Source organism: Epinephelus moara, chromosome 5 (assembly GCF_006386435.1).
Source record: "Epinephelus moara isolate mb chromosome 5, YSFRI_EMoa_1.0, whole genome shotgun sequence".
NCBI classification, from domain to species: domain Eukaryota; kingdom Metazoa; phylum Chordata; class Actinopteri; order Perciformes; family Serranidae; genus Epinephelus; species Epinephelus moara.
The window spans coordinates 26,607,432-26,635,185 of NC_065510.1; the positions used below are offsets into that span (position 1 = coordinate 26,607,432).

At 39.5% G+C, this 27,754-nt stretch overlaps 1 protein-coding gene across 3 annotated transcripts; it reads left to right on the forward strand.

Annotated features, from left to right (window-relative positions):
• The first annotated feature begins 2,827 nt into the window (after positions 1-2,827).
• On the forward strand, positions 2,828-27,754 carry sh2d3a (SH2 domain containing 3A). Of its 3 annotated transcripts, XM_050045389.1 has the most exons (20): positions 2,828-2,966; positions 3,180-3,271; positions 3,406-3,523; positions 5,053-5,082; positions 5,179-5,237; positions 5,368-5,525; positions 12,961-13,000; positions 13,156-13,272; positions 14,282-14,425; positions 15,302-15,594; positions 15,692-15,777; positions 16,450-16,569; positions 17,886-18,043; positions 18,145-18,342; positions 19,256-19,417; positions 20,534-20,649; positions 21,106-21,277; positions 21,366-21,477; positions 22,012-22,197; positions 23,435-27,754. In XM_050045389.1, exons 2-20 carry the CDS (start codon positions 3,182-3,184, stop codon positions 23,626-23,628), a joined length of 2,553 nt encoding a protein of 850 aa, XP_049901346.1. In that variant the 5' UTR covers positions 2,828-2,966; positions 3,180-3,181; the 3' UTR covers positions 23,629-27,754. The 3 variants fall into 3 exon arrangements, with proteins under 3 accessions (XP_049901346.1, XP_049901343.1, XP_049901345.1); XM_050045386.1 differs by lacking the exons at positions 2,828-2,966; positions 3,180-3,271 and having other exon boundaries at positions 3,274-3,523; XM_050045388.1 differs by lacking the exons at positions 2,828-2,966; positions 3,180-3,271 and having other exon boundaries at positions 3,274-3,523; positions 23,438-27,754.

Sequence of the window (27,754 nt, forward strand, 5' to 3'; positions counted from 1 at the left end):
AGAGGCAGTTGATGCATGTGCAAGTTATTTAGGTTTGTGGCGGTGTTGTGCACAATTTAGAGGCATCAAGGTGAAACTTTCTTTACAAAGATCCACTTTACTGTCTCTAAAATGCTGTAAGAATGAATAACAAAAGAAGGCTTTTTACAGTACTTAAGGGGAAATCCTAAAATAAAATCCTCAGCTCATATCTAATGTGTGAAGTCTGTCTTGACGCTGAGCAGCAAAGAGACCGACCGCTGTCACGATATCATTTAAAGAAAATTCCTGGAGCTGCTCAATGAATAATGTAGCAGCTGCTCGGACACTGACAGCACCCAGTGGTGATTTTGCAAGGAGGTGGGCACATAATTGGATCCGCAGCTAAGAATCTACAATCAAAACTCCCTAACATGTAACACCTCAAACTGGAGCTCCGTGAGTCACGTATTTAGTGTTAGTGAATCAACAAAAGGTAGTGATATCAGTAATTCAGTCAAGTTCTCATGTCTGACAGGGAGACAGCAGTTGTGATATACAACTAGGTACATTTACTATTTCTGAAGTACTTTTACCTTTTTTGATTACTTCCATTATACGTTACTTTGTACTTAAGAGGCAAAGGTTGTACATTTTAGTCCTCTACATTACTTTGAATGCTGCTAGTTACATTGCAGAAATTGTACAGATATTCTGCATGGACTGAAAATATATGTTGCTGTGTTAGAGGTAGAGCATATTGAGGGCGCATTATTTTAACGTTACTGCAGTCACTAGCAGAGGAAAGGGTGTGCTGATACTCCTCCACTGATGCATAATAGTTAAAAGGGCAGCATTTATAGGCATGATTGAGGAGTAGGAAAAATGTTTTATTTATTTCTGTGTATGAGTCATATGACACAAACTTTTTCAGTTCCCTGCATCTTCCTTAAAACATCATATTGACATCATTATCACAAGAATAAGGAATGGCAGGTGAAATCATTAATAATACATTAAACTTTGGTCAAGGGGGAAGTTGTGTTTTCGCTTTCACCCATCACCTTCACAGCTAAAGTTCATCTTCTGGAGCTTTGAAAGCAGGTTTCCAGATTGAGGATTGTTTCTTAAAGAGGCACTCCAGTGATTTACAGGGTGTATCGACACTTCAACACTTACGTTTAATGCTTTAAGAACTCTTGACAATACTTTTTTAGCCAAATTTTAGACAAATTTCTGGACAAATCATCTTTTTCTTAATAGAGCTTTGCAAGTAAGTATAAAAAGTAGCATTAGTTGTCCCATGACGAGGTAGGTTTAATATACAACTGTGGTTATTAGAGTGAGTTAAGTTAATCTACATTTTGCCCACAGATAAGTGCAAGTACACAGCAAAAAGACAGTAGGTTTAAAGTTTTGTAACATCAAAAATGTGGACTTTATGCAGAAGATCATGACTCATTTTGATAAAAAATAAATAAATTAGATAAAATGTTTGGGGCAATGAAGACCTCAAAAATTCAAATTTAAGACTATTAAATGACTTTTAATTTTTTTAAAATCTTAATACAAATTTTTACTTTTAATTTCATTTTTTTGTATTTAAATTTAAATTTATAGAATTGTATTTAAGATCTTTTAAGACTTTTAAAGGACCTGCAGACACCCTGGATTGTGTTATATTTAAAGGTTCTGTATGTAAGAATGTGGCCAAATGTACTGGGGACACTGCTAATGCTGCTTGCCGTGCTGCTGTAGCTCAGTCGTAACTGTAACTGATGCTGAGACTCTACTGACTGTGTGACTGGTAGACAGCGGTGGGTGAAGCAACAGGCCAAAACACAAATTCAAAACATAAACATGATTTGCAGACTGCAAATTTTTTTTTTAGATGCAAATATTCTGGCTGTACTATTGTTGTCGGTGAGATCAGTATGTTATATGAACATTATTCCTTAGCCTCTGTGACATATTAGGAGGATTTTACGACTATTTGCTTTAGATTTCTTACATATAGCTCCTTTAAATTTGTGTTGTTTTTTTTAAATTTTAATTTCAATTTTATAAAATTGTATTAAAGACCTTTCAAGACTTTTTAAGGACCTGCAGACACCCTGGATAGTGTTGCACATCATGACAATTGTGTTACTTGTGAGAGATAGATTTTAAACAAACAGAATAGTAAACTCTGAAGCAGTGGACGCATTGAGCTCAAAAAAAAAAAAAAGCTTGATTCTACATTACCCATAATGCTCCACAGCATCTCCTGCTACACACTTCCTTCCTACTTAACACCCACATCTTTCAAATTCAATAACCCTTGTTTTCATGAGACATAACACAACTTAACTCAGACTGAGCTGTCATCGTCATTATGAGTAAATTGACCTTTATGTGTAAAATTGGTGGAGTGCCCCTTTAAATCACCTGAGAAAAAAAGGCCTGTGTCACCTCTTACTTCAGCACTAGGTGTCACCCTTACACACATGACCATCTTTTCTGCAGATACTGTATTTCCTAACGTACTGCCTAGACAGACAAGCTGCAAGACACACCAACGTGCATGTCTGTCTCTGACTTGACATGTTGACAGCTGCCTAACAGTCTCACATTTTTATATCCCCCCTTCTTGTTTTTCAGAACTCTATCTTTCTCTCAGGACATGCCCCAGCCTGCGCTCTCCACCTCCTGAGAGCTCATGCTAATTCCTACGCTGTGATTTGCTGTTTTCTGTGGGGTACTGTGTTCCCACAGTACAATCTGATTGGCTTTTTGAGAGACCCTGCAGGTTTGAGGGGGAGCGGGCTTCCACTGTTACCACAAATAGAAAGTAAGAGACAGATTTAATGACAGAGGTTACAACTCTGATGAAAGCAGCTACCAAGAAGGAAGGAAAACAGGGGGAAAGTGACAAAAGAAAGAGGGAAAGAGGCATTATGAGATAGAAATATTACAAGGAGAAGGAGAGAAGCAAAATCCCAGAGTGCCTCGGCGGACCCTGCAAACAGGTAGGTGTTACATACTGTAGCTGCTGCAAGGCAAACAACACAAGAGCTCTCTGCTTGTGACTCTGGGTGGTTGATTTCTAAAAGTAAGCTGATGTCACTTTACTCTTTCATTAGCAGTTTTCTCAGGAACTCGTTAAGAAAAAACATGTACAAGCATGTGTGTGTGCATGTGTGTTGGTATGTAATCAGTATCTCCTCTGCTTTGCTGTTCAGACATGAATAATCGCTCCATCGCCTGGTGGCTGAGACAAATTGGCCTGCCCCAGTACACTAAGACACTAGAGAGTGAATATTATGGTCTGGAGGTATGTTAATATATGAAATGCATCTGCATGTGCTTGTTGATATCTCTTTCTTTCTTTTGTTCTCTGTGTCAATTATCATAACCCTCAATTACTCTTTGTTCCTTTTCTACCCCTCCCTGTGTTTTTCTGTCCAGGGTTTGTTGAGTGTAACGGATGGAGAGCTGAAGGATGCAGGAATAGAGGATGCAACACACAGAGAAACCATCCTCAATCAGCTTTCAAGACACCGACAGACACTGGATCCACACTCTGGTGACACTGGCTACATGCGAGCACACATGCACACAAGAGCTGGACAACAATATCTATATTCAGACTGTTTCAAGAAATGTTATGATTAAATGTTTATTAAGTGGAAACGTATTGTTTTGTATCCAAGCCCTACAAAGTTGCGACTAACCTCATATATTTCGATGTTGTGATATATATTTATATCTCGGCCTGGGATCTATCTGTGATCCTATCGTAACATTTTTTAGTCCAGCACCACCACAATATCTGAATTTCGGTACAGATACCAAAACAATACTTATTTTGATTCCTTACTTTTAGAAATATAAGCATTTTTTTCAACAACAGCAGCAGCTATCTATGAATGACAACTGGTCGGTCCACTGCTTTGTTTCAGAATGATACAATAATTTTAGTTTCACCATGAAGTCAAAACTTTGTCCAATTATTTCCCTTATGACTACATAACTGCAAAACTACAAAACTAATGTCAGTCCCATCAGTCTGTGCTTTGTTTTTACTGCTAATTAGCAAACTAAGGTGAACATGGTAAATATTAGACCTGCTTGACATCCGCGTGTTTACACTGTCATTGTTAGGGTTAGGGTTAGGGTTAGCTGATGTTAGCATTTAGCTCCTCCGTAGCCTCAGAGGGTTGCTGATGTAAAACTTTTCTTAAATTAAATAGTCTAAAATTGGCTATTTTTATTTGAAACACAAACAAAGAATGAGTAAGGAGGTTTATGAATCTGTCCAGACATTCAATATAAGCTTTCGGTAGGCCTACTTGAAACATGAACATGCTAAGTGTCACACACACATTTCACTCAGAAACTAAAAAAGCATTTTGGTTCTATGTACAGCCATATTAATAATGGAAAATTGTATTTATTAATATTTTGATATAGATTTCAGTCGTGTCATCCAGTGCTAGTGAATTGCTCACAGTGACACAGTATGACATGTGAACATGCTAACACATGGCATCAAACACACAGATAACTTAGACTCATTACGCTTAAGGTTTAAGTGCAGACTGTGAGTATTATTTGCACTTAATTTTTACCTTTTATTTGCAGCAGATATGGATTACATACTCATCTTGGATATTTGATTACTTAAATGTTGATATGTTCAAGTCTGTGTTATGAAACAAGCCTAAAATTAAACTTATCTTTTAATTATCCTTCTCAACTTGCAGAGAGCAGTATCTGTTGAAATCATTCATGCTATATACACAACTGTTTATCAAGTCAAAACACTATATATCAAAATGTATTGGGGTGTTTAATGGCTTGTTCCTGCTCGGTGTAATTTGAAGAAGTTGAAGAAGTTAAATATGAACATCTAGAGAGTATACATGATGATGTCACAACTTAAAGTATGTTGTATATGCTTATCCATGCACACCAATGAAAGGAATAGTTCAACATAGAAAATATGCTTATAGCTGTGTGACTGGAAACAGGTGGAAAAGCAAGCAAAGGTAACAAAAACTACCACCACTTCTAAAGTTTGCTAATAAAGATGTTATATCGTGTTTGTTTCAGTTTCATATTTACCGGACAAACGTGAGAGTGGTAAGGATCTTCTCTTCTTTTACTTTTCATGACAGCAGGTACGCATATTTACGAAATGACAAGCTATTCCTTTAAAATGTTCTTTTGTCCACCTAGGTGTTAAAGTGATGCGCAGGGTGAGCCGAAAGTACTCCCTAGGATCGTCTATGGATCTGGTGAGACCACTATGTTAACGCTACATAGCATCACAAAACAGCAGTCATCACCTGTAACACCTCCAGCCCCTTTTTTTACAAGATAAAGCAATTAGCATTTCCAGGATGCACACTATACCATTTCCTGCAGGTGAAGCCGAGGAAGGATCTGTTCCGTCATAGTGTCCTGCCACGCCTCCAGCGTTCTGATAAAAAGCACCGCCTCTCCGCCTCCTGCTCCCAGCTACGCCCCCTGAATGAGGACAACACTATCAGTGAGGTGGAGCACTGTCAGGACACCAAACGCAGGTAAGATGACCTCCAGTGTGTGGTGTGTGTGTGTGTGTGAATGTGTCTGTGTGTGTGAAAGAACACGACTGCGTGCGTGTTTGTGTGTGTGTGTAATCTACTTTCTCCAGGTTGGCTAATAATTAACCAGTGCACCATAAAATGTATGTCAAAGTTTGTAAGGTGAAATCTGTGTCTTCAATAATCGGGCGACAGGCTGAAAAGACAACATGAATGAAAATCCTTCAGGGAAATAAAATAAAATCATTGTCTTTACTTTAATTACTTTCAGCAACCAGAAGACCAGCTGCTTTTTGATGACTAACATAGTAAACAACACACCTTGGGACTTTGATATTTTGGTCTCACTTCCCCTCCAGTGAGAAGTCAAGGACTCAGTGACAAAGACGAGTGTGTCTTTGAAAGCTGTTAAGCTTGAGGTCCGAGCCCTTAAAAAGAAGACTGTTTGATGCAGGTTCACTTTCAGCATTACCACTAAAGTACTTTCAGCAGCACCATAAAAGCATGCAGATAGTTTCGGTTCTGTGTGTTATCGAGTTTGGAGATATCCAAACCTCAGATTTCTGCTGCCTCCACAATGAAATGGGAGTGAATGAAATCAGTTTATGATCCTTAAAGCACTAAAACTTTACATTTCATTGCCTCAGCAGAAACTTGTCTTTCCAGAAACAATGCTCCACTTCTTATCTTCTTTTGTCTTACTAACATGGCAAAACCTAAAGATATTGGCAGTGTTGGGGAAACTACAGTAGAACTACGAGCTACTTCACAGTGAAAGGTTGTTATCTTAACTGCTCTCAAAATGTTTAGCTTGTCAATGTTAAACTAGTTTCCAAAAGTAGTTAAACTACATCCAAACTACTTCACAGGAGGTTATCACAATCTGAAATATCATATTGTTACATGGAGCTACAACTGTACTGACACTGAGTAAACTGAAGGTGTGTTTGATTAAGGGACTAGGGTAGGCAAATCCCCATCTAGGCAGTCCGAGGTTGTGTTTTAAGAAGAGAATAAGGAGCAGCTGTTGGGGTGGAATCATGAATATGCTAAATTTCTGGGGAAATTAAATTCCATTACAAACATCTTGGTTGCAGACCAGATGTGATAGCAAAGACACTCTATAACAGAGGATAATGCATTACAAGCTGTGCCAATGGTACGAAATGGTATACAATTCCAGTCTCCTTACCAGGTGTGGTCATCTCTCCCTGGCATGACCCCACTTTGTTTGAAAGTGATGTAAATGTCGTATGGATGGATGAAATCTGAGTCAAACTAACACAACACCATATGCAGTACAAATTAATTGTTTGGTCCTTATTTTGCCGCTCATTTTTATCTGCTAGCTTAATGTCTGACATCAACGGAGTGTAAGATCACGTCAGTTGTTGCTTCATCTTAAGTATGTTGTTAAAACACAGACATGTCTCACACAAAGTAAATTTTCTCCTGATTTGTCTATTTGAAATAAATGCCATTTCCATGTTAGAATGTTAAGGAAAGGTGGGGCTTGTGAAAAATGGGTCCCATATTTACTTCAGTGACAATGGGGTGAAGGAAACGATCAAAATCTGTACTCACACTCACTTTCCCCATTGGAATGAATGGACTCAGGGCTGCTACTTGTCTCCTAAAGCGGCAAGGCAGTGGCAAAACCCACATGACAGATACAGGAAATGAATCAAAATGTGGGTCATCTTGGTTTACCAGCGGTCTCTGATATTAGTCAAATAGCAGGTGATTGTCACTAAATGACAACTGTGGTCAATGAGCTGTGGCATTGTGCCATATTGAATGGCAAAAAACGTAATGACACTTGGACTACTATGAATATGTAGTTCGAAATTAACCAGATAACTACATGACCCAAAGATACTGAGATTTGAATGTAGTCACACTGCCACCCAACTAGACCTACAGCAAATTATAGTTAAACTGGTAATTAAACTACATGTAGTTAACTACTCCCCAATACTGGATATTAGTTTAATGTGAATCCTCAGAAGATGCTAGAACAAGGTAATATTTGGTATTTTGCTTAACAATTTACTTACACGATGTTCTGTCAAACATTTCATTAAATAATTTTTCAGGTGTATGAAATACTATCAACCTTATCCCTGAGGGCACTACTGTAGAAATGATTATGGGCGCAACTTCCAGTGAGATAGCGGAAGTAGCAGTAGTTGGTCCCATAGACTGTTTGTGGTTAGTCCCAGTGGCTACTCTTAGTGGTTAACTGCCAACGCTGGTTCATTTTAGTTTAGCAAATACTGATTTATTTTTCAACAAACATTTAACTAATGTTAACTTAGCATTTTCTAAAATGTCTAAGCTAATTTTTTGTCTTCAGCAACTGTGTGTTGAACATGTAACCAGAACAAAAAGGGATCGTTCCTGTTGCCAAAGGTACCATTGATATGAGAAATAAAACCACAAGAGTTTCACGAGACATAGCGAAAAAGTTTTAAATCAGAATTTGCAGAGGAGAATGACACCTAGACTGACAGGTCCGTCACTCAACGTCAGTACATAATATCCCTGTCTTTCCCCATCTGACTTCATTCTGAACCTACATTAGAAGATTACTTGTATAAAATTAACTCCGCAACTTACCTTGAAATATGTATTTAGTCATTAGGGCTGAGAATGTGTTACTGATTTACTGTACTTCCTTTATATCATATAAAAAAATGAATGCCAAAAGTTATTTCTTTTATTAGGCTACTACTTTATATTACTATTACTGGAGTCTGCTGCTAAATTCAGCTAAATGTTTCACTCAGAACGGTTTTTAATATATCAGAAGTTATAAAAAAAAAGCATGTAAACTGCATCATTAACACAGATGAGTGGAGGATTGGCTGGGAAATATCACATTTATTCACTTTACATGGAGCTACAATTATTAATACTGAATTATGTTAAGTGTTTGCTGAATGTGTTAGTATCTCTTAGTAAGTCATCATAAATCATCTTTAGAAGGAGCAGATGTTTACCTTTAGCTAGCTCAGGCCATGTTAAAGTTAACAATATTTTTACGGAACAAGGCAAGCTAATTGCTAGCATACTCGGTTGCTTTGAGATGGCTGTCAGAGATGGCAGAGGTATGATCACATCATCCCGTTTGAGCTATAACAGGTGGTGTGTTCAACATTTTATTTCCCAATTGCTCTTGGAAAGAAGAACAGAGTACTGTAAACATACTGTTACCATTGGAAATCGCCGGGTTCAGTTAAAGTAAGGTATCATGGGGGCTAGGAATAGGGTGGACAGGGACCTATATAAAAACATACCAAAGGCCAAGTTATAATGCAGAGCAATTCAGCTGCCAAACATATTTAAAATTTTACTGGAGCCAGAGTTTGTACTGCACAGCTGTACTTTAGGCAATGGGGGGATCAGGGGTACAAAACATGATTAGGACATCCCGACTAAGCCCTCTGCCATTTAATTTTTCATGTCCTTTTTTGTTGCACTTAAAATCCGTAATTATCTTCATGATTAAGAGGTAAGTGGAACAATACTGTAGGTTATTGTAATTTAGGCAAACCTACCCTTTAATCTGGCTTTAACGGTTGTTTCCTTTCATACATAATTGACTTATACTAATAACAAGTGCTGTAAGTGTATAAATGGAGGCTGGCTGTCAAGTTCAGGCACATCTCCATTCACCAGTCAGAAAGTGCTGAATGCTAAAAGGCCCTGAGGTTGTAAACCAAACATGTGGATCTCAATGAGTTAAATAGTTCTGTCTCTCTACTCTGATTGGCTGATGAGCCTGGGGAGAATAACTCACCTGACCGCACTACATGTAAATATCAATGCGCTGACCCACTGTCACAGGTACAAGCAGCCTTTTTAACGAACGTTAATGGATGAACACATTTAATTAACAGATAATTATTGATTATTCAAAGATTATTTGGTGAGAGCTGGTGTGGCTTTCGTGGACTAACCAGTCCTAGCCTGGGAACAGTGTGTGTTGGGCAATAACTCTCAGTATGTGTAATAAAAAGTTAGTCATATCGACATGTCACAAGCGACTGAATCAATACCACATGTGGGGTTTGTGGTCTTGTGCCTCCCTGTACAGCTACCTACCATATAATGCTGACTGTAGCCAGGTGATGTGTCAGCTCGGCCTGTGTCGGTATCCGAGGAATGCCAGGCAGATAGCGGTGTTTCAGCACCGGGGCCCAGGGCGGGGGGGAGGAGGAGGGCTCGGGAGAACTTGTGGGAACTCGTCCGAAACTGCGCAGGGAGGAGGTCGGAGAGGAGAAAGGGGGGCTGGGAGGGACCGGCGCGGAGACGGCTTGAACACTACAATTCCTCAGCTGTTGTTTGGCGGTGTTAGTTTGGACCACAAACCGTAAAACATGTCCGGGACGAGCGAGCTGTGACGAGGACTGACAGGTAGGACCGCTGACCGCCCGGAACACAACAGTTTAAAACAACGGTTAACTTTAAATACCGCGAGACTTACGAACGTCAGTTAGGTTTTAGACAACGTTTGTTCGAGAGTTGACTTAACTTGGTGTGCAGCGCTTTACAAACATTTATTACTGTATCTGACATGAAGCGTTTAAAATCCCACTTTTAGTCTTTTTAGAACAAAAACGTCGACATTGGTGCTTTGGGTATTTCTTGCTCGTTACTTACCTGTGGCTGTTTAACTACCTGTTGCACAATATTGACTCTGAAGCCTTTATGTTCCAAGTTAGACCAGCAAATCATAGTACAGTAACGTTAGCTATTAGATTTGAGGTATCAGATTATACAGATGAATAACAGTGAGATGATGAAGCTTATTAAAGTAGTTTGAAACATGAGGTGTCAGGTTGCATTTCTCAATAGTGGCTCTGCAGCACATTGCACAGGTGTTTCTGTTGTGTACTGGGCCAACGCCCCTCAAACAGGATGTTGCACCCTCTTACCTCAAAAACCCCCTAAAGCTGTTATGTTTCTGGATGTTTGTGTATTTATGTGTCTGTTGTAGCTGTCATTAGTTTTTTAATTGTGAACATACAGCTTCAGTGGTTGCCTTTGGCACACCAATGATACCTAATGGTGGAGGAAGTACTCAGATTTTATAGTTAAAAGATACTTACCAAAAGAAAAAAGACCATTTGTCAATTAATTAGTCATGCCGTGTCACTTTGAATTCAGGACGAAAACTTTGTTGTGCTTGCTTTCCTCCACAGAAAATGGCAAATATATTGATTTACTGATTGATTGGGGACCAGTTTAGCAACAGCAAAACTATATCACAACATCTGCTTACAAAATCTCTCACACAACTCCTGCAGTATAATCCAAGTCTCGTTTATGGAGTTGTTGCTCTGTACTTCCAAAACAAAAGCGTTTTTGCCACAAAACCTTAGTATTGGAGTTTGACTTTGAAGGGAGCATATATTCAGATAAGTTTAGTCTGAAATAGTTTTAGTGAAAATGCAAGTGTATGACAAGCACTGAGCATACAGCTAGATAAATGAGACTTGTATTATACTGTATGAATTGTGTGAGAGTTTGTAAACAGATGTTATGATATAGTTCTGCTGTTGTTAAATGTGGTCCCCAATCAATCAATAAATCAATATGTCAGCCGTTTTCTGTGGAGGCATGTAAGAAAAAAAAAAGTTCTCTTCACAAGGTCAAGGTCACATGGCATGACTGTTTTACAGATAGTAATTTTCTGGGTGTAGTATTCCTTTAAGTCGCACAAAAGTCGCAATACCTGAGTAAAAATACTTGTGACATATGAAAGTCATACATTCAAAGTTTTTGCATCAAAATAAGTACCAAAAGTCAAAGTACCCATCTTGCAGAATGGCTCATTTCAGCATAATGCATAGCCTATTATATTATTGAATTATGATTATTGATGCATTAATGTGTTCATCGCTTTAATGTTGAAGCTGGTAAAGGTAGAGCCAATCTCACGAACGTATGTTTTCTATCTTATTTTAATCTTGTTTTTAATACATTAATGATATTAGCATATATATTGTATGTTGTTAATCTGAATCTACAAAGTAATCAGTAAATGAACAAATAAATGTAGTTGAGAAAAAAAGTACAATGTTTGCCTGTAGAGTTTAAAGTAGCCTAGCAGGAAACAGAAATACTCACTAAAAGTACATGTACCTCAATATACCTAACTTGGTTTGACACAACACAACTTCAATAAATGCTATGTTATGAAGGTTATCATGTTGAGCTGTAGTTGAAACTGTTTTAAAGAGGTGCTGTTTTAACATTTGTGATCATTTTGGATGCTGTAGTTTGTGGTGGTGTTGAATTGTTTGGTAGATGAACATGGGAGAAACCTCAATATAATGCATTACTTTAATCATAATAATAAATTTTATTTACAGAGTACTTTTCTAGATACTCATTAACACTTTACATGACTAGTTAGGTCAGTAAGTAAACTGTACACAACACACTATAAGCGCAGGATAGTATTGTAGAGTAGAGCTAAAATGATTGTTCAATTAAGATTAGTCGATCAATAAAGAATTAATTGGCAACTAATTTAATAACACCTTTTTTTTTTCTTTTTTTTTACACGAGTAATGCCTTGTTCCAGCTCTCTCAAGGCTAAATGTCTTTAGAACTAGACAAAACACAGAACTTGAAGACACAACCTTGGGTTTTAGCTCAGCCATAGCTACAGAGCCACTGAAGACACCAAGGTCATCTTCCTGTTATTCTGTCTGAGTTTGATGTTTGGAGGTTTTAACAACCTCGGGTGACTTCACATTTCACAGTTAAAAACTTACATGTGGTGGATATTTTTTAGACCATATTTTTAGATTTTATGTAGTAAAAGATCCAGTATTTCCTCCCTAAAAATCTGTTGTGTGTGTGTGTGTGTGTGTGTGTGTGTGTGTGTGTGTGTGTTGTGCTTCAGTGGATGTTAATAGTTGTATTCAGGGTCAAAGCAGGGTAAACAAGTACACATCACACACCGCTGTTTGAGCACATCCCTCCAGCAATCCTGAACACATGATTTGTTACACATTGCTAACCTCCGTCCACACACACACACACACACACACACACACACACACACACACACACACACACACACACACAGGGAGGCATAGATGTGGACTTGCTAGGATAACAGTTCATGAGATGGCAGGGAGTTATCTTGTTGAGCCCTGCTGTGAGTTCCCTGAGCTGTTCATCTGTTAGCCGTGTGTTTACAGAGGCAGGAAGGTGGAAGCTTTGGGAGGAAGGAAGGAGGGAAAAGAAGCAGGCTATTCTCAGTTTTTGTGTGGTGTTAATGACAGATCCAGACCTTGGCAGTGGCCTTCCATCCTTGTACTGTTCGTGTTCAAAGAAAAAACATGGCACCGTCATCTGTGGCTCCCTGGGGTTGAGTTAAGTAGCTCCAAATCACCTCTCCTCTCTTGTTTTTCAGCAAGAGGAGGATTGTCAGCGCATACCTCAGTCAGCTGAAGGTAAGAGGTTAAGCACACAGCCCTCTCTAGCCCACTATAGCTGCCTCTTTCTTTCTACAGAATTTCCTTTGTATCCTCGAACACTGAAAATACGAGCAGAGAAAACACACGGAATAACTATAGTCTCTGCTGGGCTCCTGCTGTGTGTCTTGTAGGTGTTTGGTGGTCGGAGAGACATGGACTCATTAAAGAAGGAGCTGGAGGAGGAGCTGAAGCTCAGCACTGATGACCCGAGGAGCCATGCATGGTACCACGGACCGCTGAGCAGAGAGGTGCTCAATAGACCATACTATTCTCGCTGTATTTACACAAAGTATATCAAAAATATACTATACAGGATTTTCTTAAAAAACACTGTCTAGACTCATACAGAATTAATCCCTCTCAATCATCAGTTATGACCCAGTAGAAGTGTGTGTGCCTGTACCTCTCATTTTCTTTGCTCGTGACGTTTATGGGTGATTACCCCCACAGTGCTCAGGAGAGGTAGGGGGTTTATAAAATTGTAGCAACCAGGTGCCAGACAGTAAGCAGCAGACACAGAGCTGAACAATGCAAATATAGAGAGGACAAATGCCAAATGAGAGTGAATCTGGGGTAGGTTTTTTACTTTCACTTTCGCGGGCGAGTGTTTTCACAAACAGTAAGTCAGTCCTGCAATGTATATCATAAAGGAACTAATTGACTAATAGTTGGGACATGCACTTATTGGCTTTTGTGCAGAGTTAGATGAGAAGATCAATACCACTTTCAGGTCTGTACGATTAAATACTAAGCTGGAGCCAGCAACCAGTTATCTTAGCTTAGCATAAAGACTGTGAACGGGGAAACAAGTAGCATGGTTCGATCCATACGTAACTAAATCCATCTGCCAGCACCTCTAAAGCTCACTTAAGATTAAAATAAAGTCTTGCCATCACCCTGGAGTTGCTAGGCAACCGGCAGAAACACAAGGAAGTCACTGCTTCCGGCTGAAAAATAGTTAGGGGAATACAACCCCCTGTCATTTATTAGATAATGTATTAATTAGTGAGCATAAGAGGAGCTGGTAGAGAGATTTAGTTCCCTAAGGATGGAGCCAGGCTTGCTGTTTCCTCTTGTATCTAGTATTTATGCTAAGATAAGCTAACCAGCTGGTGTCTCCAGTTTCTAAAACTCAGTTGCCTGTTCATGAGGTACACATAGCTAAAACCAATGCAGTCTTATACGACAGTCTTGCAATAAATCCTCAATCATGAAGGTTATAATGCTGACCACCTTAACCTACTGCCTTTTCTCCAGGCTGCAGAGTCCTTGTTTGAGAGGGACGGAGACTTCCTGGTGCGAGACTCGAGCTCCGCTCCTGGGGACTACGTTTTGAGCTGCTATTGGAAGGATGGGCCAATGCACTTTAAGATCATACGAGTGATCCTTCGTCCCAAAAAAGTGTGTTTATGTAATGTATGGCAAGTGGTGGATAATCAGTAAATTTTAATTTAATTAACTGAGCAGCAGTACCAAACATTCACTGGTCTCAGCTTCTTAAATGTGAGGATTTTTTTTATTTATATTACTGTTAATTTAGTCGTTTGGGTTTTTTTTAGTGTTGATTTTTAGCAATTTGAAGAGGTCACTTTGGCTCTAGGGACTGGTGACTGACATTTTCATCCCCCTTGACATTTTCTAGACTAAACAATTAGTTGCATAATTGGAAAATGAATCCTAAAGAAATAGATTGTAAATACATTTTCTGTGCAGAACATTCTATCTTTGTACATCAAACAATCATCCATTGTAGGTTGCTCAAATACCTCAGTAGCTTGGCAGCTGTAGACAGTTTTGATTCACAGCAGTTACAATAATGGACTCCAATAGGAACCCAGTGTCAAGACAAATTAAAAAAAAAATTTTAACATCAGAACTTCTCAAATCACACCTGGTGTATAATCCACTTTTCTGCCGTTGATCATTATGTGTAGTACGTTCCAAATACTCACAGTCTCAAAATACACATTGTACATACACTATCTCTATGTAATACTGCCCCCTTACAGCTCTGAAACTGAGGCAGAAATTGATGAGGAGATGATTGTTTGGAACATACTGAGCATAATAGACTTTTTGATGCTTTTTAAAAATGTTCCTCCGACTTTGGGTCGCCACTGTAACTGCTATGAACCCAAGCTGACCTTCGCCAAGCTGCCATCTATAATAGCCACCTTTCTAGTCTCTTGGGGTTGAGTGCCTGAAAGATTTTTGTTGGACTACTCCTTTAAAGTCTCTGCCTGATTTATTATGTGTGCTCCTCCATCTGTGTGACAGGGCTACTCTCGGGAGCTGTTCCAGTTTGAGGAGGATCGCTTTGACAATGTTCCTGCTCTGATCCGATTCTATGTGGGCGGGCGTCGGCCCATCTCTCAGGCCTCGGGCGCTGTGATCTTTCACCCAATCACACGGACCCTTCCTCTGCGTGTCATCACTGAGCAACACTCAGAGTCTACAAGCAGCAGCAGCAGTAGAGGTTCAGGGAGAGAAGGACACAATGAGGCCAACAAAAGACGCAGCTTCAGCTCTGCACACAATGACACACTGCAGGTCATCAATCCACTGCTGAGGTGGGAGGAAGTCTGTTAAAATGTAGCGCTGAAACACACTGCATGCATAAAAATGCAAATAAATAAACTCAACTTAATTTTATTTTATGCATGGCAGGAGTGGAAGTCAGCCTGCTAACTTGGAGAACGTTGGACGCAGGCCTTCACTTCAGTCTGCACAATCTGACAGCAACCTGCGAACAGGTACATTATACACACATGTCTGTCTACTGTCCACTGGATGCACGTCTTCCGTGGCTGCTGGAGACAAACTGCTGTCATTCTTGTCACTGTGCTGTCATGCAGCAGAGCGTCTTGCTTACGGCTCATGTGGGGCTCCTCTTTCCAATTATCTATATTTACGCGGCAGGTCTATTTTTGTCAGAGCAGCTCGTAACCCTGAAGCGTGAAATTCACTGATAAATGTATTTAAATGCTAATATTTACTGGCAGTTGACATCGAGTGAATATTTAATGATGCGTTTTCCTTTTCTTTCTTTGCCAATATGTACAAACAGCTAAACTAGTTTTCCCTCTGCTAATATGCACTGTTCAGGAAACACAGATAAAGCAATAAAGATGAGAGAATGTGCTGCGTATCGAAGTTTAAACAAGTTAAGTACAGCCACAAAGGATCTGTTGCCTCATTGATTATAAATGAGCTGCAATGCTGTTTTTCATATTCTTGTAAAACACCAAAAATATGAGCAACATTTGTGGTCAGCGTAGTCTTCTCCTGCAGGGTCAGCCTATATTGTTTTTCCAGGATTGATTTGAGGAGGTATAAAAGTGTAGAGCTAAACCATCATGAGAACACATAGAAAACTCAGAATCCTCCTCATGACACTGTGTTGTTTTATCTCTCAACTTCTCCAGGTGTCCCACAGAACACTCAGTCACAGAACACTGGCCCCGCCCCCATCTCTCCAGTGTTTCGCACGGGCAGCGAGCCCCTGCTGAGCCCCCGACCACGACACACACGCCCCACCTTTCCAGGTGACACACTCATATGTTTATTAATGGTCGGATTTAGAATATTGAACAGCACAAATATCCGACTGGAGTCCTTGCTCTGTCATAATATATACAATTTATGGGTTTTAGCGTTTCATTCTGCAGGAAAACCTTGATAGTATTTGTCCACCAGAATTTTACCCCTGGCAACATGGAGAAGGACTCTGTTGACAACATTTTGAACTTTATGTTGGGAAATGAAACACTGAAGCCTGATTTATGGTGGGGCACTCAACACTTTTGATGAGTGTACTCGACAGAAATGACGTACGTTCAACTTAAAAGAAGTGTTGCTTGGCATTTTGCTTTCATGTCACGCGTGTGGACTTTTTTTTTTTAAGTCTCGGACACCGTCGTATTTTGTCGCGTAATGTGGCGGGCAGTCACTGTGAGCCTCTCTAACACATCTACCGGAGTTCTATGAGTCCCTGCGTCTGAAAAATGTTGAACCACAACATAATCACCGTGTAGCTCCCTTGTTTGGTTCAATAGACGCAGTAACCACCTCCTTTTCTCGCATTCCCATTGTCCTCTCAGTAGTAAAATCTCTTCCTCTTCAGTTACCTCACTGATTTCACCAAATCCCACAGAATGCAAAAGGATGCAAAATAGCACAAATATACAAAACAAACAGCTGTCAGAAGGATAGCCTATCTGTCAGGATGATGTAACTAAAAAAAACCTGCTGATGGATGCATCTATTACCATGGGCGACAGAAACCTTTCATGGAATCATAAATTTAAAACATTGCACCACTCTTTTACTTCTGTCAATCAACATTCATCAAAGGTGTCGGTCGCCCTCCCATAAATCAGGTTTAACACTTCATTTGAAGGGTCTGTCATTTCAGAATATTGGAAGTTTTCCTGGAAACCATTTAATCTGGCTTCATTTACAGGTCAAATAGAGACAAAGTCCTGAGACAGTTATTTTAGTTAAGCGAGTCGAGTTTATGGGCAGCTGTGAGTTTTCAGAGGAATTTCCTTTAAAGAGGTGTACCATTTTAATAAAACAAGCAAAAATGTAACTGAGAAACTAACTATAAGAAATGTTTTTTTAAGTGTTTCTGAGATCCTGTTATGGCCTTTATGTTCGATAAAGAAGCATGCACAGGTCAGGGCCAAACTCCTCACACGTTCTGCTAACTGTGTAATCTGACTCTTTATCCTGAACCTTTCTGGGACTCAACTTGTGTCTAAGAATGAGTTGGCATCTTAAGGGTTCAAGTACCATAGCAGCACCTCCTACAAATGTCGAGACCGACATAGACGCATAACTCCCTACCTCGTCCCTGCAGGTGGTGGTGTAACTTTGCGAGGTTCAGATGGTCAGCTGCACCCGAGAGCTCCTCCTAAACCTCTTAGGGTCTCTGCCGTCTTCGCTAACGCCGTCCCTCCCCCACCCACGGACTGGGACGTTGACCCCTCATCTTTTTACGATGAGCTGGTCGTCCAGGTAAAGAACTCCGTGTTTTTTCTATTATCTCTCTTTCTAATTGGGGAACAGAGGAAGGCTTTACAGGGTGAGAGTTCATGTCCTCTTGCTGTTGTGTCCAGGTGCCACAGTCTCGACGGAAAGGTCATGTGGACAGACTGCGTGCAGAGGAGAAGTGGCAGAGCCGCGCCCGCCTCACAGAGACTTCCTTTGGCTTTCTGGAGGCACAGGAGAAGAGTGACGCATCATCACAGCTGCCTTTGCTACCGCAGAAGAAGGGGGCACAGGAAGTTGAAGACTGGCATTTTGAAAAGCCACATGTGTGTATAAATTATGAGTTTTTTGTTTATAGATTTCACATTTTCTTCTGTTTTAGTAAATACAAAGGTGACTTCAGCAGTGTTTTGCAAGTATTAGCTCCTATATCACAAATCGTGTAGACTTAACATAGTTGCAGTTAATTTTTTAAACACATGCTGTACCGTGTTAGTTTTTCCAAGTGTTCTTAATTTCCTTATAATATGAAAAGCAGTCTCCTGAATTTGTTGGTGTGTAATCAGTGACAGAGCTGTCACGTCTGCATTCATTTTTGTCAAAGCTGCATATTGTTACAGTTAAAAAAATAAGTTAATGAGTCAGTTGACAAAAAGATATTCAGAAAAGAAGTCATCTTTTCTTAAAATACCAAAAAAAATCAGTGGTTTCAGCTTCTCAAATGTGACTGTAAATTTGAATGTTTATTCTGATTTATTGCACAACTCAAACAAGTTTAAAGAGTCTGCAAATAGATCTTAATCTCAAACGGAAAGTTAAGTATAAATGATTTGTGGTAAATATTCAAAAACATGCAGCAAGCCTCTTTTGTGATCTGGAAACAGTCTCAGAGATCATGTGCAGGAATGTAGTTATTATCCTAAATTATCACTTACTGTAGTTTTAAAGATGGGGATTTAAGAGGATCTGATCAGGATTCAAATCTTGCAGTCTGAGCTTCACAATAAAAGAAAGCTGTGTATGTTCCAAAACTCATGTCCAGATGCACCCTGACTATCCTCATGTTGTTTACCCTGTGACCTGTCTGTTTGAAAAATGTTACACGAAGACAAATTTAAAAAGTAATACAGTAATGATCAACTCTGTGAAATAAGCTGAACACTGTGCACCTACAGTATGTAAGGCCACAGAGGCTCAGATGTGCACTAATGTTGTAATATCCTTCTTACTCCATCACAGGTGGAGTCAGTCTCGTGTTTCCAGCTGGATCAGTTTGAGTCGCTGCTCTTGCCAGAGAACAACCGACCTCTAGATCCCAGCATCCTGCTAACACTCAAAGAGCTCTTCAACCGCTCAAACTCCGAAATCACCGCTCTGCACATGCTCAGTGTTGACTGTCAGGTACCTCTCCACGGGCTAATGTCAGAATCATTATGTGCTTCATTTTTAGTTTTTGCACACTTGATAAATGCAGTGAAAAACAGAACGTATAACAGCATATCAAGTGTTGAAATCAAATGCAAATAATAGGCGGAAACTTCCCTATTCTGAATTATTCATATTGCTTCAGTTAACTTATTAATCATCATGACCAATGATATTTTAGTATGATCAGTCCAGAGCACGTCTCAGAGGGTGTGTGCTGGTCTGTTTTGTACTCCAGCTGTCTAAGACTTTCTTAACGGAACAGTTCAACCCAAAATTACTCAAAATAATCCACAGACCTTGTTGTGAACAGTTTCATGTAGGAACTACTTTCTTTCTATTGAGCTCCTCTCGCCAATCCTATAACTCTGCAGAAAGAAGTATGCATCTACTTATGGACGAGAGGCTCGTGCTTGTGACAGAGCAAGATGTAAACATTAATGTCACTTCATCCTCAGCTGAGCTTTAACCTTCTTCTGTGCTGTGATACAGTTGGTGGGTATAGTTTGGTAAAAAGACGAAACTGCTCACTGCAAGGTCTGTGGATTATTTTGAGTAACCAGTACACAATTTCTGGAAAGAGACGTTAAGTTTTTAAAATGTATTTCTTTAGCGCTTTGAGCACAAGCCGAGCGCCGTCTTGTTCCAGTGTTACATACGTGAGAAGGCCAACATCTCAACGGCTGATTTCTCCAACACTGTGACTCTTACACCCAAACAATCTAGACTGATGAATAGCACCACAGGTAAGAGGAAAAATATGCATTTTGGATTTTGGGGTGAACTGTCCCTTTAAGAGACCTCTGGCACTGTCTTAAATTTGAGTATTTTTAAGTCATAAGAAATTTGATGAACAGCTTTTAATCTTTTCTTCATGAATCATAGTGGGATCTTTCACTTCTTTCTTTCACTTAAGTTCAAAATGTCCCTTTTATTAGATTAATTCAATGAATATTGACTCTGGTTGATGACATTCAATGAAGTCAACAAACCAAATTCCCACAAACTGAGAGCAGCTTGAATAATCACTCATTCATGAACTGAATATAAAACCTGACTGGCCATTGAGCTGTCATTTTTGTGGTGCTGCAGGTCGCACGCATCGTCGGGGTGACAGATGAGCAGAAGAGGCTTATGGGAGTTGGATCAGGGTTGGAGCTGGTCACTTTGCCGCACGGACACCAGTTACGACAGGATTTGTTAGAAAGGTACATGCAGTGACACTAATAAGTGTGGGTTCATCCATATTACAAAAAAACCCCAACATATTTCCTCACTTATCTCCAGTGGTATCAGCCATGCAGATATTGCTGACATCACCACAAACAATGCATGTGAATGGAATTTAGTTTGTGGTGTAGAATGCATTACAAAAGTAATGTGACAGCGACATCTCTTTCCAGACTCCTCACTGTGGATAATACACAGAAAACGCTGTTAAGTTTTCAGGGCTATTTCTTTGGTGAACAATAGTTTTGTGTTTATCCAGAGTAAGTGGAAGGATGTGGACAGAAATGTTGCTGCATTTTTACAAGTCATTTTTAAATTTCATTCACCTTTATTGTATCTATCTGGGCGGCTAGATGCCACTGGTGGGAGACCCTCACCTTATTTAATCCTCTGCCTCCTCACACCTCTGATCCATTAATCTTTCATTTTTTTAGGCATCATCTAATAGCACTGGGAGTCGCAGTGGACATCCTGGGCTGCACAGGGACTGTGAGTCAGAGGGCAACCGTTTTACATAAAGTAATCTTATTGGCTCAGGCCCTGAAAGAACACGCCCATGACCTCTACTCCTTCTCAGCAGTGATGAAGGCCCTGGAGATGCCACAGGTAGTGTCACTATGCTTGCCATATGCAAACTAAGGCAAAGTGGAAGTTTTCTTACACTCATGGCATGTTTGTGTGTGTTCATGTGCAGATAATGCGACTGGAAATGACGTGGCGAGCGCTGAGGAGGAATCACACAGAGACTGCAGTTTTATTTGAGAAGAATCTCAAACCCTTCATGAACATGCTGAATGAGGGAGACGGTGAGTCATGTGGTAGATTTGTCTGATGTGACCTGTCAAACTCAGATGTTATCGCATATTAAAGTGCAATACTCACAAATAAACATCTAGAAGTGTGCTACATTGCAAGTGCTTAGGCCTCCTTTTTTATAAGAAATTAGAGAAGAAGAATCAAAATACAGACCAACTTATGGGAGCCACAGTCAGCTTGTTTGTCTGCAATGTAAAAATCAAACTTATTGAAAGAAAAGCCAAACTGAAACTGATCTTGTCTCATCGTTTGAGACAATTTATCAGACTTCCTGCAGCTCCCTCCAGAGCCACAAATGGCTTTATACTTCCCTTTTCACATTCTGTATGCAGTAGTACTCCAAGGCATATAAAATACTTTGGAAGTTAAGCACCCTTCTTCTTTAATTAAGTAAAGCTCTGGGGAGGAAAAACACCTGTTGCTCCAGACAGGTTAAAATAAATGCTGCATAAATAGGTTTGTGACCCACTTTTAAGTCGTGAATGTGTTGCATTGAGTCTAAAGAGTTCGCATATTTTCTGTAGACTCTGAGGTCCACGGTCCCATAGCCGTGCCACACCTGGTTCCCCTGCTGATGGCAATGGAGGGCGATGACCCGGTGGAGGACAGTGAGCGAGGCTGTGAGCTTCTCTACGACGTCCTTCAGTCAGCTCGCAGTGCCGCGTTGCACGCACAAGATTATCAGCGGCACGCACACTCTCTGCTCACAGGTACACACATGCATGTACAGTAATGTCAGATGACAGATGACAGATGACGGGCCTCATGAAAGAACATTATTGTATTCTTATCCTAAATATTTTACTCTATATGTGAGGTTTTGTTCTTGTGAATACTCTGTGATGGATTCACCAAACTCTTAACTGCACAAAGTAGGCTGGGCGATATGGAGGGAATCAAATTTTGATCAGTAATGTGAATGTAACGACTAAGTGGGTAAAAGCAAGTCATAGAATGTCTAGAACAGTCTGGTAAGTTCAGAAAATGATATCACTTTAGTGTAATGCAGTGTTTAAAACCATAAAAAAACTCTTACAATATTAGGATACCTAAAATCTAGGACGATAAATCACATTATCAATATATTGTGTAGCCCTAGAGCAAACTTGTCATGAATCACTTGTTAAAAAACCATAAACAAACCACAAACAATGGTGCTAAGCTGTATAAGGCGAACTGCTCTGCTCCGTTTGTGGGCACGTTTCAATCACAAAATGTTTTTACCAAATACTAAAAGGATGATTTTCCTAACAATAACTGATTTGTAGAAGTTACCCTGCCAAAATATGCTGATAAAAGCTACAAGACAGAAAATGCCAGACCTCAAACTGTCAACCCAAAGACAATGACATGGTGAACAGAATGTGAAAGGTATACTATGCAAGATTCTCCTAAAAAACAGTGCATAGAAAAAGGTGCCAGACTGTGAACCGCAGGCATCTAAGAGACACAACACTGAAAAAAACAAATACAGTGAGGCGAAACACGAAATGAGGAAGGATATGGGGTTGGCTTTCACTTTCGTTAATGACCCTATAACCAACATAGAGTGTCCTACATAGAGTACCTTGAATTTGCTTAAGTTTATTTAAGTGAAAAGTAGTTATTCATATATTATTTATCGTTATTTTTATTTAATTGATCTGTATTCTCCAGTCAAGCGGGTTGAGAGAGGCAGACTTTCTGTAGATGACTTGTACGACAAGTCTGGACCACTTATTTTGAATGGAAAAGAAAATTCAAAGTACAAGAAATTTGATGAATTCAATAAATTCTCTTATTCTCAAACAACTCATACACGCCACTTGAGAACTTAACTGTTTGTACAATTGAAAGGTGGACACAGTTGCTCTGGCAGGAAGTATAAGTATATTACACTTAAAAAACTGATGTGAAGATACATCACTCATGGTATCTGATCTGATGTCCATCATATTATTTCAACAGCAGGCTGGGAGCCAGTCCCCGAACTGCTGGAGGCTTTCCGGACAGAGTTCGCCCTGCAGCTGTTCTGGGGTCATTCGGGGGCAACGGCTGACAGAGAGGAGCGCTACGAGAAGTTTGACAAGATTCTTTGTGTACTCTCAGATAAACTGGAACCCGTGGAGATCACCCCACTACAACCCGACCCTCTAACCTGAGCCTCAGGGCCTGTTTCACTAAGTGAAAGGTGAAGTCAACACTTTCTTCACATGAGCAAAGAAAGATGAGAGTAAAAATGTTTTTAGTTGCGTCTCGGTGTGTTGCGGTAGCCAAGGCAGAGATCTTACACAGACATAAAGGAAAAAGTTATTTTGGAGATGCGAGAGACTTTCAAGCTTGTCAAGTGACATGTTAACTTATAAAAGAATGAACTATATCTGGAATGTGTGGGCTGTCCTTTACTGTGGAGAAGGCTGCGCTGGATTCATTTTCCTTTTACAGGGAATCTGAAATTGTTTACCCCAAAACTAGCATCTGTTAACTTCTTTCAATGTGCATTTCTGACATCAGACACTGTTTTATCCGTCAACACCACTTGTTGTTTGATACTTGAGATTCCAGAGGACCAACATGAACATTATTAAAACTGAGTTAGTCCCCTTTGTACATAAACTGCTGCTGTAAGGGACTACAGTGGAAATTGTGTTTTTCATTTCAGTGTTTTTAAAGCAATACATGTATTTGTTTGATTTTTGCATGAAATGTTTCTCATAAATGATGCTGTAAAGAAACAAAGAAGACCAGGAATGTTTTTTTTCTTTATACTTTATGACTCAAACAATACACGTAAATACATACTTTTCTTTTTAAAATTGGATCATACAATAAAACCCCTTAAATGTGGAGAAAACTAGTGCAGGACAGAGTGGTACAGAAAGAGATGGTAAACCTTATGTGGCACAATTAAATATTTTTAAAGTCCCCATGCACTCGAATATGTGTTTTGCCTACTGTTGCTTCTCTTGGAAGGTGCAGAATGATGTTTGTGCAGAAGTTTCTCTGCACTCGCCTTTAATCTGAGGTTAAAACACATAAAAACAAATGTCCAATTAGTGTGATGGGAGAAGAAGTAATTCAGGGTTCCCACACATTTGTTCAAAACTTTTTCCATAAAATTTTACGCCATTTCCATGACGTTATTTAAATAGTTATAAAATATGTAGGACAAGCCTATATACATGTAGCGACACAGCCACACAGAATTAAACACACTTATCAGCCGCTCAGCAAACTGTTAGCGTTTGCCGACTTAACTCCCTCGTTAGATGCTGCCATCTAGCTGCATGTGCGAATAGACCAGACCGCCACATACGGGTAACTTCAAGGCTCTTTTGGGGGGGACAGAAAACTGAAGATCCTGTATATAGATGTAAATGCAACATGAAGTGTGTTTAGATCCTAAATTTGACGAGTTGCATTTACTGTATTACTTGTAAAACAACCAGTTTTTTTAACGGACTTGTCTAATAATTGTTTTGCGGCCTTGCCTGAACCTGAACTTCCATCATACCTTCATAAATTAAGGCCAACATGTTCCTTTAGTCTTCCTCCGTTCAAGTGGATCAGTGACACAAAAACCACAGCCAGATAGTACTTATCTGCACACGTATGTCCCAATCATATTTGACTGAATCACCAGGTATCGTAAAGCTAAGTGTTGTCTGTTTGATCTAGACTGAGATTTAGTTGGAGACGAAAGTCTGATGCTGATGTACTGTGGCAGCCTCCCACTCAAGCTAATGTTAGCTATCCATCAGTAGTAACTGTCATTGGCATAATTTAACGATTTACCACACTGACAGTGAATATCCACTCATCTTATGGCCTCAAATCTCAGTGTGAAAGCCTTGGTTGACCTGCCACACAACCATTTCTCAGCATTTCCTGTTTCACTGATCGTGTGACAGCATGTTTTCTTTCCAACAATAGGGGCCACGGCCTTGATGATGACACAGTGTTGGTCTGTGTGTATTGGGGAGATACTAGTGACATTTCACGCACTGCAGCATTGGATTTTAAATTAATATTCAAGGAACATATTTTGTATAATGTGAGACATGTTTGGGGATTTCTATGAACATATTTAAAATAATAGCTAAAGCTTTTTTTTTTTAAAAAAAAAACAATCTGTTGATTCAAAACCATTTCCGGACCTGAGAAAGTTTTCTAATTTTATAAATTTCCTGGGAATTTGATGACTGTGGGAACCCTGGTAATTTCAAGAATTTTTAACTACTTATTTGACTGACAAAACTTCTTTTAAGTGAGAGTTTTTATGTGTCTGTAGGGTGTCTTTAAACACTCCTAGCAGATTTTAAAAGTGCTTAATCTTTTTTTTTCCTGTTCACTACTTGGCAGTGATCCAGTGAGGCGCTGAATCTTAAAACTCCCATTTCCTCCCTTTGAATCCTGATGTCATTCTTTGGAAATTTGGTCGAACAGGTCATCTGGATTTCAGTTCAGAATAATGGTAACAATTGTTTCATAGGATTTGAGAAGGCCTATAAGAGTGAGATTCAGAGAGCTGGGGGCTCAAAAAATGAAAACAGGTGGTTAAACTACGTAAAACAAACCGGTATACAAGTATGAGAAACATAAAAACCATCAAAGAACCAGTTAAAGACCAGAGTTGAAACCGCTCTGCCACTTTTGTGCAAAGTTGGAATATGAAAGTGAAGATGAAAAAATAATAATTGCTTGTTATTCACTTTTGAGTTGCGCATATTATTGTTAGTTTTATGATGTCAGTGCTATGTGGTGATCTGTGAAGCAGCAACCTCAAATGCAGGCACTTCACACAGTATTTGTGCCTTGAATGATAAAATGATAACTGCTGTATTTTTTTACTTTAACTTTGATCAGTATTGCCACTGTGCCTTACCTTTGGTTTTTACCCAACATGACTTAAAGTCACAAAACAACATTGGAAAGCAAGTTTCCTTTGAAATGTCGCTTTAGTATTAACAGATTAGGTTCACATTTCTTCTTGAAACAATACTCACGTGCACATGTGGACATTAAAGCAGTTTCTGCTTGCTGTAATTATTCTTTGAGCTCATATTGGCCATTAAAATAACCCTTACTAAAGCACTTCTAAGGTAAGTGGTAAGGGACAAAATCAACAGCTCATATCTTCCAGTGTTACAGTATTTTTAGTATGAATGTACATCTTTTCCTGTAACTCAAAGACGAAATATTTTGTATTTAAAAAAAAAAAAAAAAAAGGTTATCATGTGATTAGTCCTGTTAAGGGGTGGCAACCTTTACTGTCAAAAGAGATTTGCCCCCCCACAAAAAATCTGTCTAGCCGTGAAACATATTTGAGCCTTATTATGAAGGCAACACAGCTTATTAAGTCTTAATTAGCCTATCAACATTACTAAAAGGTCTAAATCATAGACTAAATAAAATGGTTGTAGCCACTGTCATCCATTGGGTTGTGAACTCTGGTTTTGAAGCCTGGAGTTCGTCATTTTGGCCATCGCCATCTCGGTTTGAGCTGTGGCAGAGCTAGCGGAAGATCTGACTCATAGACTGGGGTGACATCTTGCAGACAGCCTGTTGCTCAAAGCAGCCACATCCTTAATTTTGCGTAACTTTAAGCCTTCAGAAAATGCAAACAGGTGAGTTATAAAAAACTTCACCCTCAGTACAGTTGTCAAAAATGGGGAAATTAGCGAAAGAGAGCAAAATTGCATTTTGTACCAGGTTGTGAACATGTTTATTTCTGCTGTAAAGTTGGGCATTTTAACATGGCAGTTTTTCGGGGGGATTTACTCGCCCTTGGAGTCAGCCTCAAGGAACTGCAGTTTTTGGCACTTTGACATGCTGTCTTCATTTTTCAGCTCCAGAGGTTGCTGCAGGTCTAAATGAGCATTCATTTATATGTTTTACCTCAAGGTGGCTACTCTTCAGGGGGCCATTTATGATTAGGTGGTACTTTAACTTTACAACATTGGCGGAGAAAGTAAACAAATCTGTCCCTGTGCGATTAAATTCTCTGTTTTCCTCAGCGACTTTTTCTTTTTCGGATTTGGAAGCCATAGCTAGTCTATCTAGCTAGCCACCCCTACTGAGGGTTGGCAAAATTTGGAGAAAAAGGTGCCAGGCCGATGTATGACTCACATTTTAGTGGATAAAATGCTATACTTTTTTTTAAATTCAGTGTACAGGCTATAGTACTTTAAAACTGGAGAATGTAAAAATTACTATAGGCCTACAACAGTGATGAATGAGAAAAAAAAAAAAAGAAAAGTTTTTTCAAAGCCACAGGGGGCCACTGGA

Bases quoted from the DNA above. Each gene is read 5' to 3' on its own strand.
- sh2d3a (XM_050045386.1), top strand. From the start codon at position 3,274: ATGTTAATATATGAAATGCATCTGCATGTGCTTGTTGATATCTCTTTC. The intron at 5,238-5,367 runs GTGAGACCACTA...CATTTCCTGCAG, and splicing joins TAGGATCGTCTATGGATCTG to GTGAAGCCGAGGAAGGATCT. The intron at 15,778-16,449 runs GTACATTATACA...CAACTTCTCCAG, and splicing joins TGACAGCAACCTGCGAACAG to GTGTCCCACAGAACACTCAG.